The sequence below is a fragment of the Oryctolagus cuniculus genome, chromosome 3 (genome assembly GCF_964237555.1).
Source record: "Oryctolagus cuniculus chromosome 3, mOryCun1.1, whole genome shotgun sequence".
NCBI classification, from domain to species: Eukaryota; Metazoa; Chordata; class Mammalia; order Lagomorpha; family Leporidae; genus Oryctolagus; species Oryctolagus cuniculus.
Window position 1 is genome coordinate 147,564,828 of NC_091434.1, and position 13,077 is coordinate 147,577,904.

Here is a 13,077-nt window from a genome sequence, read left to right on the forward strand (position 1 = left end):
AATGTATTTTACTGATGCAGCTTAGCCCCAAGACTGGCACAGGTGGGCACCAAAAAGGATACCCTGGACTAAGGCCTCCACCCACGGGGAAGAGGAGGTGAGCTTTCACCACTGAGGACTTCTGCGGTCTCCACTAATGCTTACCCCAGGGGATGGAGCTGCCCAAAGTCCACGGTAGAGCCATCACCGACCCACTTCCACCCCAGCACCTCTGACACTGGTGCTACTGCCATGGTGACGATGCCCATGCCACAGAGCCGCGCATGGTCAGCACTCTGCTCACGTCTACCACGCAGAAACCAGCGCCAACACTGCCGTGAGGGAGCCTCCACCCCAGCTCCCGGCACCACCACTGCTCCATGCGTTCCCATACCAGTTAGTTACCCTGCGTGCTCACTCCCAAGCCACCGTCTCGTCTCGTCTCCTCTCCTCTCCTAGGTGGTCACCCTCCACGTCTCACCTCTTCTCAGCCCGCATGTCCCTTCACTCTCGTCTCCTCTGCCCGTACCTCACTCCTGTCTCAGTCCCCACGTCAGATCTCTGCTCCGAATGTCTTGTCATGTTATATCCCGTCTCCTCAGCCAGCCACATTACTTCCAGTCCCGCCTTCTCTGCCTGCCACCACATGTCCCGTCAAGTCCTGTCTCCTCTGCCCGCCCCACACGTCACTTCCGGCCTCCTGGGCCTGCCCCACTCGTCACTTCCTGTCTCCTCATCCCGCCTCATCCCGTTGCGTCTCCATGTGCAGTATCGTAATAAACTCGTTATTCGGTCACCATTTATACAATGGGGAAACTGGCAGGGATATGTGTAACACCCACGCTAGCCTTACCTTGGAGTAGCAGCCTTCCAAGGTGTGTATCCTTGTCCGCGAGAATACACGTCACCCGTGTCCCAGGCTCAGCCTCCGGTTCCTGACACAGCACACCCAGGTCTCCAGGATCCCTCACGCTTGCGTCACAGGGCCCTGTGCGAAGAGCAAACTGGTGCCCGAATCAGCAGGCGGACAGGGACTTGTCTCCGGAGTACCAGAAGTCCGAGGGCCCATTCCCAGCCGGGGCCTCCACAGCAGCCCTCAAACTGTGGGAAACGGCCATGACGACAGAAGCCATGCCCATTGCCCGCGTCATCGGCACGCTTTCCTTCCCTCAAAGCAAGCCCCATGCAGCCCTCGCCCGGGTGCTCTTGCCCCTCGCCCCTCGCCCCTCGGGTGGCTGAAGCTCCTGCGCATTGATGCCATGGACGGCAACGGTGGCCTGGGGCCCCTTGAAGCCCACTGCAGAAGACACCACTTCAAGGGAAAAGCTGACCGCCGCAGCAGGGCTCAGGAAAGGGAGATGGTTTGGCAGGATGGCACTAAGCAACAGCGTTTCCAGAAGGCAAACCGCTGTTACCACGGCCTCAGGGCTGACGCTCATCGGGAGGAGGACGTCGGGAGCAGCGCCCAGCAGCTCTCAGGGAAGAGCGAGGTAAGGAAGGGTGGTGGTCATGGTGCGAGGGAGCTAGAAGGAGATGCCAAGGCCCCAGCGCATTCAGCCAGGCCGACGGGGTGCACACCTGTTACACAGCCTCTGTTGCACTGCCTGGGAAATGGGTTTTAGAGTACTATGCATTGACTTGGGTGGTATAAAATGCTGTCTTCATTTGTCTAGTCCCTTAAAGGAATGAAGCGTTTCCTTCTGGACTGGGCATACGAGAGTCCTTCAGCTTGCTAGCTCATGGAGATCAGCCAGGTTTTGATTTCGCCTTATGTCGCTCCCCGTCTTCGTGGAGGAACGACACAGGACCCTGCGCTGTTCTTTTGTCTGCTCGGCCCTCCCCGGGTTTGCTGCTGGTTCTTCCCGGGTTGGCTACCGACCCTTCCACCTCCGTGGAAGGGCGGTTCCCCCTGCCACTTTCCCCACTTCCGCGGGGGAGCGGCACACCGCCGGCCGGCTCTCTCGGGGGCTGCACAGGTATTATTCGGATAGATGTTCCTGGTGCATGTTGTCTCTCTCCTCCTTTATAGTCCTCTTCCACCAATCCCAACTCTGCTACCCACACGCCGAGTAGGCTGCTCTCCTCCAATCAGGAGCAGGTCCTGCTGTTTATTGGTTGAACTGGAGGCAGCTGTGCAGAAGCTGTTTCCTCCTCTCCCAGCGCCATATTGTGGGAGAGCAGATGCATAGAATAAGTCTTAATTCCAGTAACATAGTCTAGTCTGAGTTGCTCCCAGTTGCTCCCCACAACCTTACAGGAGCTGGAGACGTGTTCCTATGATCCTTGTCCTTCATGTCTTCTGGAGCTGCAAGGTTGGAGGAGGCACAGGGACCTGGGGTGCTGCAGCTTGGGGGCAAGAGAAAGTGATGGAGGCTCAAGGTCTGTGTCAGCTGGGAAATCATCAGTTCCCTCATTTGCTTACTGAAAGTTGATAGTTCAAAGCCCGCCAGGGGCTCTGAGTTTTGAGTCCTACCAGTCTTTTTACAATGAGTTTGTGGTTCACATTCTCTCTTAGCCAGACTCTCCCTTATCCTCGTTCCCTCTGCTTTAAATCATATATTGAAAAATCCGGCCCGAGCCTTGGAGATTTATATTAATAAAATACGGGAATTTTGAAACCGAATCTGCCCTTACAAGGGTCAAAACGGTTCTGCGTCATCTGTACTTCCCTATGAATTTTAGGATTGTGTTTTCTAGTCCCATGAAGAATGCTATTGGTAGTTTGATGGCACTTGCCTTGAGTCTGTAAATGGCTAGGTGGTACAGATATTTTCATAATATTAATTCTTTTGAGCCATAAACACACCGTATTGGTGTGTGTCTGTCTTTCATTAGTCTTGTAATTTTCATTGTAGAGATATTTTACACCCTTGTTTAAATTTGTTACACAATATATTTTGTAGCTTTTGCAAATGGGATTGTTTATGTAATCTCTTTCTCAAGAAATTTATCTTTGATGAATAAACATGATTTTTTTGCATGTTGGTTTTGTATGATGTTCCTTTATTACAGTTGTTTATTATTGGTTGTTAGTATCTTCGTAGAGTTTTTAGGTTTCTCTGTATGTAAAATAGTGTATTTGCATACACAAACTATTTGACTTTCCCCTTTCTTATCTGTGTGCCCTTTATTTATTTCTCTTTCTCAATTACTCTAAAATTTGAAGTACTCTATTGAGTAAGAGCCATGAGAGTGGCATCTTTGTCTGTTTCTAGTTCTTAGAGGAAATGTTTTCAGCTTCTCCCCATTCAATATGTTGTTGGCTGTGAGTTTTTCTTATACAGCCTTATTAAGCAATTTCTAACACTAAGTTTCTTCAAAGTTTTATCATAAATGGACATTTGGTTTCTTGAATGCTTTTTCTGCTTTAACTGAGATGATTGCATGATTTTTCTCATTGGTTCTGTTGATGTGGTATATTATGTTCACTGATTAGTGGATTTTGAATGATCCCTGCAATACTGGGATAAATCCCACTTGATCAAGATATATGATTTTTGTTTTTTCCTTTAAATTTTTTTTGAGTGGCTGGTGTTGTGGCATATTGGGTAAATCTGCTGCCTGTGACGCCAGCATGCCATATGTGCACCAGTTCAATCCCAGCTGTTCTACTTCCAATCCAGTTCTCTGATAATGTGACCTAGGAAAGCAGTGGAACATTGCCCAAGTACTTGGGCCCATGCATCCAAGTGGGAGACCTTAGGGAAGCTCCTGGCTCCTGGCTTCAGCCTGGCCTAGTTCTGGCTCTTGCAACCATTTAGGGGGTAAACCAGTGGATGAAAGATCTCTGTCTCTCTCTGTCTCTTATCCTCTTTCTGTAACTCTGCCTTTCTAGTAAATATATAAATCTTTTTTAAAAAATGAAAAGAATTATTTTAGATGTGATATTGGATTTGATTTTCTAGAATTTTGTTGAGAATTTTTGCATCTATGTTTGTCAGGGATATTGGTCTGAAACTTCCTTTTTTGTTATGTCATTGTGTGGTTTTTGGATCAAGATAGTACTGGACTCATAGAATTAATTTAGAAGTGCCATACCCCCTTTAAATTTTTCAGAGTTGTTTGGCTAGAACATGTCTAGAGAAAAACTAGCCACATGCCCCATTTAGACACAAAAGAAGGTTCTCAGGGACCTGGGCACTCACCAGATCAGGAGATCCTCTGATCACCAGGAGATCCTTGCCTCTTGGCAGTCTCTGAAGCCTGAGCAGTGGGTCCTTGGCCTTAACATGGTGTGTGGGGGGGCATCCTTTGTAATCGCTGTCTGCTTGCAATGCACTAAGAGCTTTGTTGTCTAATTAGGGAAGGGCTTGAAGAGCTTCCTGATCCAAAGGACAAATCCACACAGCATCACTGCAGTTAGCAGTTAGGGACAGAGGGTCCTCTCAATGTTAAAATTCAAATATGAACCAAGGGACCGTGACCTCAACTTATCCCACCATGACCACGGTGTGCAATGAAAGGTCTGAAGAGCAGTGGTCAGGAGTAAGTTATCTGACTTAATCTGGTGATAATAATCCCTCCTAGACCTTTTCCTTCTTGGCTGCCTCTGTGTCTTTCTCTTTCCTTCTCCCATTTCAATTTTTTCCTCCTTCTCTCTTGAATTTTCTCTGTTCTCTCCCTACTGCCATACTTATGCCATTTTCTTCTCTTTGACTTACACACTGTACTCTCTTCCCAGCTACTGGATCCCTGTGGCTTTGCTAGCTGCACTGTCCTAAATAGGGTGGGCTATATGGATTCAGATGATGCCCTTAAAATTTCCATCATGGGAAACTTGCTTCAACTGCCAGTATGAAGGTTGGAAAGAACATTCACTTCTGCACGTCTTTCTCATCCTCCCAACTGGGATCCTCTAGGACTAGACGTTTACATGAGGCAATGGAATTCTTGGTAACTCAGGCCCTTGTAGCAAATACTTTCTTCCACTGAGGATTTAACATGTACCATCAGGTGTCAGGTCTGGCTCTGTAAGGGGACTGCATAAGAAGCAGATTCTAGGTCCTTGGCTAATGAAACTCACTTGTGGAATAACTGAGAAGAAGCAGCAGGGTATATAAAAGCCAGTTCAAGTTACTAAGTGTCTGCTGTCTAGGTTCTGGATAACTTGGGGGTGACAATGAGGATGAAGCTCAGAGAACTGCAAATGGATGGCTTTGTTTTGAGGAGTGAAAGCCATCACATGTTGCATGCTGGCTACTAGAAGTAGGTGGATAAATTTGTGAGCTGGTGTTTGGGTGTGCAGTTCCCTCACTCATTCATGTCAACAACCAAACTTATCCAAAGATGTGACCAGAGCAAGATGATTGTGAATGTGTTTTCAAGTGAGAATAAAAGGTTTGGGAGCATCTTTTCACCCCTTGGGCACAATCTGCAGCTTTATAGTATATACCCTCTGATATGTTTGGTTGGTGTGTGGTTGTTAATGGAAAAGGTTGTTGGCTCAGTCCTTGGGATATTCTAGTCATAGGGTATTCTAGTTGTTATTTAAGTTTTTTCTGGCTCCTGATTCTTTCCCAACATTACACAAATCTCTGAGGCTATTTTATTTTTCAGGCAAGGAGCTCACCTTTCTGCCCTCAGCTCCTCCCAGTTTCCTTCTGCATTGATGTGTGGGTGTTGTTGGGTGGCTGTGAAGTCTCAGTGGTTGCAAGTTTGCACAGTGCCCTAACAGTTCAGTGGTTTCTGCCTGTACTTAGCATATGCCCCTGGTCTGCCTGCACTGTCTTGTGGTGAGGCTGTTCTTACCCAACTGATCTACCACCTGCTCTCTGGAGGCACTCCCAGTGTCTGCAGGTGAAGGCAAATGCATGGACCTGATCAACTACTCTGATTACAGGTTGGTGCAGGTCAATATGTTGTATTAACCATATTATTCCAGTATGCCACCACCAATACTGTTGTGGCAGAGGCTTTTTCTTCTAATTAGATTTGTTTCTAACTGACATAATTAAAGTTGTGATAGAGACTTTCCTAAGGTCAGAAGAAGAAAAAAGGAGGCATCTGTCCTGGGAGTGAAATGTGGTCGTTATCTGCTTGCCTATGAATGCTTCAACTGTAGTCCCTACCTGCTTATATGTAACTATGTCAGGTTCTGCTTGTTAGTACACAGCAATGATGGTTTTTGTTTGTTTGTTTTTTTTTTTTTGGACAGGCAGAGTGGACAGTGAGAGAGAGAGACAGAGAGAAAGGTCTTCCTTTTCCGTTGGTTCACCCCCCGATGGCTGTTGCATCCGGTGCGCTGTGGCCGGTGCAACGTGCTGATCCAAAGGCAGGAGCCAGGTGCTTATCCTGGTCTCCCATGCGGGTGTAGGGCCCAAGGACTTGGGAAATCCTCCACTGCACTCCCGGGCCACAGCAGGGAGCTGGACAGGAAGAGGAGTGACTGGGACAGAATCCGGCGCCCCAACTGGCACTAGAACCCGGTGTGCCGGCTCCGCAGGTGGAGGATTAGCTTATTGAGCTGCGGCGCCAGCCCACAGCAATGATGTTAACCCTTGTCAGACAGTTCGTGGTTCAGTATGTGTGTGAAAAAAAATTTTGTTCCAGTATTATATCAATCCTGTGGCTGCCATGTCACATTAGAATATCCAATCAAATGTAAGTAGGTAACCATATAAGGGAGACAAAGAGGCTAAAACCATATATAAGAGAAACCCCTTCTTTGTTTGGGGCTCAGGATTTTGGATAAGAAATTACACCCTGGTCTTATGCTAGCATAATGAAATTACTTCTTGTTAAGAGGACCTTGGTGTCTTGTCTTGATACACAAATCCTGCTACATTGGGATTACGAGTTGTCACATCCTCACTTTAAAAATATCAATAGAATTTCTTTTCAGACTAGTTATAGGTTTACAGATGAACTGAGCAGGTAGTACATAGCATTCCCACCTATCTCTTGCCCCCCAACATTTCCCCCCACCCCGTGTTAGTATCTTCCATTAGCATGGTACATTTTTATAATTGATGAACCAATACTGATACATTATTATTAATTAACTGCCATAGTTTGCATTAGGGTTCATTCCTTGTGTAGTGCAGTTCTGTGGATTTTGACAAATGTCATAATCCTATTTCAATATCACACAGAATGGTTTTACCATTTAAAGAATGCCTGTATCTCATCCATTCATGTCCTATGTGCCCCTTCAAGCTAAGTCATCACTGATCTTTTCACTATCTATGTAGTTTTGACTTTTCTAGGATGTCATATAGTTGGAATCACATGTCATATAGATTTTCAGCAGTTTCCAGCATCATCTAATGGCTCAGTAGCTCACTTCTTTTTAGCTCTGAATATTATTCCATGATATTAGATGTACCACAGTTTGTCCATTCACTCAGTGAGGAAATCTTTGTCACTTTCAGTTCTTGACTTTTATGAATAAAACTCATAAATATTCATGTACAGGTTCTCAAATGAATGTAAGATTTCCTATTATTTGTGTAAACCTAGGACAGTAAGGGATTGGTTATATGATAAGTCTCTGTTTAGCTTTGTTAGAAACTACCAAAGTGTCTTCCAAAGTGTCTGTGCTATTTCTCACTTCCACAGTCAAAGAAAGTTGCTGTTGTTCTGTGTTTCTGACAGTGCCTGGCATTATTAGTGTTTTGTGGATAAATTTTAGAGTTAAAAGTTCCAATGGCTGTCCAGTCTTAGAGGGAGAGGGGAGCCAACCCATTTATTGAATTTTTAACTCGAAGAGTACAAGGAAATTTTCATAGTGAAATATGAGAGATATCCTCTCATAGTTCTCCAGAGGAGCAGGGGAAGTACACATTTTGAAATCTGCCAACATACCCTTGAGGGACCCTTCTGTCATTAGTGCCTTTCTCTTATCATTGTCTCTGTGAACTCATCCATGTTGCTGTATGTAAGAGTGGTTTGTTCCTTTTACTTGTATAGTATTTCATTTGAGTTGTTTCCAGTTTGAGACTACTATTAATTAAGCAAGCATCACATTTAAAAAATTGCTTTTGAAGACAGCAAATGCCACAGGTTTGATGAATGTTTGCCTTGATTTGGAATATGATCATTATTGAATCTTTAAGCACCCAAACCAGAAGAGTGTTATAAACCAGGACCTGGGCCCAACAAACCCCATCTCTCTGGAGAGGCCAGTCAGTGCTCAGCTGTACACTAGGACCCTCTGTGCACTCATTCTGCTCACACTTGTCCCTCCCACCTGCCTTCCTGTCTGCTGACCTCAGGAATCTGAATATAGCCCTACCATATGACCCAGCCATCCCACTCCTCGGAATTTACCCACAGAGATATTTCATGTAGGTCATTTTTTGCCACGGTGTCTTGGCTTTCCATGCCTGAAATGCTCTCATGGGATTTTTAGCCAGATCTGAGTGCCTTGTGGGTTGATTGTGAGGCCAGAGTGCTGTGTAGGGCATTTGTTATTCTGAGCCTGCTCTGTGGCCTGCTTCCCATGTTGGATCACTCTCTCCTTTTTAATTCTATCTATTATTGTTATTATCAGGCACTTGGTCTTATTTATGTGATCATTTTGACACTTATTCCTATCGTTATGATCAGTTATGCATTTAAAATGATCACTTTATAACTAGTAAGATGGCATTGGTACCTGCCAACTTAATGGGATTTGGAGTCCCATGGCAAGTTTTTAGGTTTACCTTTAAGGGTAAGTCCAAAGGAACCTGTGCCAAACTGTACATCCCTCCCTCTCTTATTCCCACTCTTATTTTTAACAGGGATCAATTTTTAGCTGGATTTAAACACCTAAGAATAATTCTGTGTTAAGTAAAGAGTTCATTCAATAGTATTGAGTAGAAAAAGAAAATACTCAAAAGAATAAAATAGTAGGCTGTTCCTTGACAGTCAGGATGAGGGCTTTTCAAGTCTTTGCTTCTCATAGTGTTGGTTTCACTTCTACACATTTCCTTTTAGGTGATCAGTTAGTTGTCCCAGATCATGGAGAACATATGATATTTGTCCCTTTGAGAATGGCTTATTTCACTCAGCATAATGCTTTCTAGATTCCTCCATTTTGAGGCAAATGACCAGATTACATTTTTTTTTACCACTGTGTAGTATTCCATAGAGTACACATCCGTAATTTCTTTATCCAGTCTTCCATTGATGGGCATTTAGGTTGATTCCATATCTTAGTTATTGTGAATTGAGCTGCAATAACATTGGAGGTGCATAGAGCTCTTTTATTTGGCAATTTAATTTCCCTTTGGTAACTTCTGAGGAGTGGGATGGCTGGGTTGTATGGCAGGGCTGTATTCAGATTCCCAAGGTATCTCCAAACTGTCTTCCATAGTGGCTTTACCAGTTTGCATTCCCACAAACATTGGATTAGTGTGACTCCCCCCCCCCCACATCCTCACCAGCATTTCTTCTTTGTTGATTTCTGTATGAAAGCCATTCTAACTAGGGTGGGGTGAAACCTCATTGTGGTTTTGATTTGCATTTCCCTGACAACTAGTGATCCTGAACATTTTTTCATGTGTCTATTGGCCATTTCAGTTTCCTCTTTTGAGATGTGTGTTTAAGTCCTTTGCCTATCTTTTAAGTGGGTTGTTTGTTTTATTGTTGTGGAGTTTCTTGATCTCTTTCTAGATTATGGTTATTAAAACTTTATCAGTTCCATAGTTTGCAAAATATTCTCCCACTCTGTCAGTTGCCTCTTCATTTTCCTGACTGTTTGTTTTGCTGTACAGAAACTTCTCAATTTGAAGGCCGGTGCCATGGCTCACTAGGCTAATCCTCCGCCTTGAGGCACCGGCACACCAGGTTCTAGTCCCGGTCGGGGCGCCGGATTCTGTCCCAATTGCCCCTCTTCCAGGCCAGCTCTCTGCTGTGGCCAGGGAGTGCAGTGGAGGATGGCCCAAGTACTTGGGCCCTGCACCCATGGGAGACCAGGATAAGTACCTGGCTCCTGCTACCAGATTAGCGTGGTACGCTGGCCGAAGCGTGCCAGCCGTTGTGGCCATTGGAGGTTGAACCAATGTCAAAAAAGGAAGACCTTTCTCTCTGTCTCTCTCTCTCACTGTCCACTCTGCCTGTCAAAAAAAAAAAAAAAAAAAAAAAAAAAAAAAAAAAAAAAAAAAAGAAACTTCTCAATTTGATGTAATCCCAGTTGTTAACTTTGGCTTTTGCTGCCTATGCCTCTGGGATCTTTCCCAAGAAGTCTTTGCCCGTGCCAATATCTTGCAACATTTCTCTGATGTTCTCTAATAATTTGATGGTATTGGGTCATAGATTTAGATCTTTAATCTATGTTGAGTGGATTTTGGTGTAAGGTGTAGGGTAGGGATATTGCTTCAGAGTTCTGCATGTGGAAATCCAGTTTTCCCAGCACCATTTGTTGACTAGACTGTCCTTGCTCCAGGAATTGGTTTTAGCTCCTTGATCAAATATAAGTTGGCTGTAGATGTTTGGATTGATTTCTGGTGTTTCTATTTTGTTCAATTGGTCTATCTATCTGTTTTTGTAACAGTACCAGGATGTTTTGATTATAACTGCCCTGTAGCATGTCTTGAAAACTGGTATTGTGATGCCCCTGATTTGTTTTTGTTGTATAAAATTGCTTTAACTATTTGAGGTCTCCTGTGCCTCCATATGAACTCCAGCATAATTTTTTTCTAGATCTGAGAAGAATGTCTTTGGTTTTGATTGGTATTGCATTGAATCTATAAATTGCTTTTGGAATTATGGACATTTTGATGATATTGATTCTTCCAATCCATAAACATGGAAGATTTTCCCATTCTTTTTGTATCTTCTTCTATTTATTTCTTTAAAGTTTTGTAATTCTCATCGTAGAGATCTTTGACATCCTTCGTTAAGTTTATTTCAAAGTATTTGATTATTTTTATAGCTATTGTTAATGGAATTGATTTTAGAAGTTCTTTCTCAGCCGTGGCATTGCCTGTGTATACAAAGGCTGTTGAATTTTGTGTATTGAGGATTTTCCTGTCTATGTTCATCAGGGAAATAGGTCTGTAATTCCCTTTTTCTGCTGCATCATTTTCAGGTTTAGGAATTAAGGTGATGTTGGCTTCATAGAAAGAATTTAGGAGGATTCCTTCTCTTTCAATTGTTTTGAATAGTTTCAGAAGAATTGGAGTTAGTTGTTCTTTAAATGTCTGATAGAATTCAGCAGTGAAGTCATCCAGTCCTGGGCTTTTCTTTGTTGGGAGGGCCGGTACTACTGATTCAATTTCTGACTTGGTTATGGGTCTGTTTAGGTTCTATGTCTTCAGAGTTCAATTTAGGTAGGTTGTATGTGTTTAGGAATCCATCCATTTCTGATAGATTTCCCAGTTGGTTGTCTCACAACTCTTTGTAGTAGTTTCTGATGGCTCTTTATTTCTGTTGTCTATTGTTACATTCCCTTTTTCATCTCTAATTTTTATTGATTGGGTCTTTTCTCTAACCTTTTTTCGGTTAGTTGGGTCAACGGTGTGTCAATTTTGTTTATTTTTTCAAAAAAAACCCAACTCTTCATTTTGCTGATCTTTTGTAATTTTTTGGATTCAATTTTGTTGATTTCTTCTCTAATTTTAATTATTTCTTTTATCCTACTAGTTTTGGGTTTGGTTTGCTGTAGTTTTTCTAGATCCTGGAGATGTATTGATAGCTCATTTATTTGGTGCCTTTCCAATTTCTTGATGTAGGCCCCTATTGCTATAAACTTTCCTCTTAACATTGTTTTTACTGTATCCCATAAGTTTTAATATATTGTGTTGTCATCTTCATTTGTTTCCAGAAAATTTTTGATTTCTCCTATGACCCAGTGTTCATTCAGGAGCATGTTGTTCAGTCTCCATGTATTTGCATATGCTCTAGAGATTCCTGAGTTGTTTATTTCCAGCTTCATTCCATTGTGGTCTGAGAAGATGCATGGTATGATTTTGATTTTTTTGAATTTGCTGAGAGTTGCTTTATGGCCTAGTATGTGGTCAATTCTAGAGAAACTTCCATGCACTGCTGAGAAGAATGTGCATTCTGCAACTGTAGGATGAAAAGTTCTGTAGATATCTGTTAGGCCCATTTGATCTGTAGTATCGATTAAATCTGCTGTTTCCTTGTTGATTTTCTGTCTGTTTGATCTGTCCATTGCTGAAAGTGGAGTATTGATGTCCCCCAATACTATTGTATTGGCGTCTTAGTCTCCCTTGAAGTCCCTTAATATTTCTTTTCAATAGCCAGGTGCCCTGTAATTAGGTGCATATACGTTTATAATAGTTACATTTTCCTGTTTTATTTATCTCTTAATGATTATACAGTGCCCTTGTCTCTTTTATCAGTTTTTATGTTAAAGTCTATTTTGTCTGATATTAAGATGGCTATGCCAGCTCTCTTTTGGTTTCTGTTGGCATGGAATATCTTTTTCCAACACTTCACTTTCATTCTGCCTGCACCTTTGATGTGTTTCTTGTAAGCAGCAAATAGATGGGTTTTGTTTTTTAATCTATTCAACCAGTCTGTGCTTTTTAACTGGAGGGTTGAGGCCATTTACATTCAATGTGATTATTGATAGAGTCTTTGCCATGCCATTTTCCCAAAGATATTTCTAATATATACTTTGAACTCCTTGTGATCTTTTACTCAGAGATTTTCTTCCTTTACCTTCCTTCATATTGATGACCATGTTTCTGTGTTTCTGTGTGTAACACATCTTTAAGCATCTTTTGTAGGACTGGCGAGTGTTGACAAATTCTTTCCTTTTCTTTCCTAAACAGCACTCTGGCCTCAGAATCAGCCCTTATGGCATTCGGATCTGGCTAAAAAGCCCATGAGAGTATTTTAGGCATGGAAAACCAAGACACTCTGGCAAAAACAAAACAAAACAAAACAAAACAAAAAGCAAAAAAAAAAAAAACAAAAACAAAACCTAAATGAAAGATCTCTGAGAGTGAGATCCCAGTGGAAAGAACGGGCCATCAAAGAAGGAAGTACCTTTCTCTGAAGGGAGGAGAGAACTTCCACTTTGACTATGACCTTGTCTAAAAAAGATTGGAGTCAGCGAACTCAAAAGGCTTCCATAGCCTTGGCAACTCATGACAAGAGCCTAGGGTGATTACTGAGGCCATAAACAAGAGTGTCAATTGTTAA

The 13,077-nt window shown here is 43.0% G+C and overlaps 1 protein-coding gene across 2 annotated transcripts in view; it reads left to right on the forward strand.

The window, feature by feature from the left end:
- Positions 1 to 712: 712 nt before the first annotated feature.
- LOC127491653 (interferon-related developmental regulator 1) overlaps positions 713 to 13,077 on the forward strand; it is an 80,571-nt gene continuing 68,206 nt past the window's right edge. For both annotated transcript variants that reach the window (XM_070071248.1, XM_070071249.1), the window contains exon 1: positions 713 to 1,469. In XM_070071248.1, coding sequence (XP_069927349.1) covers positions 1,234 to 1,469 — 236 coding nt within the window. In that variant the 5' untranslated portion in view covers positions 713 to 1,233. The remainder of the gene's footprint in view (positions 1,470 to 13,077) is intronic.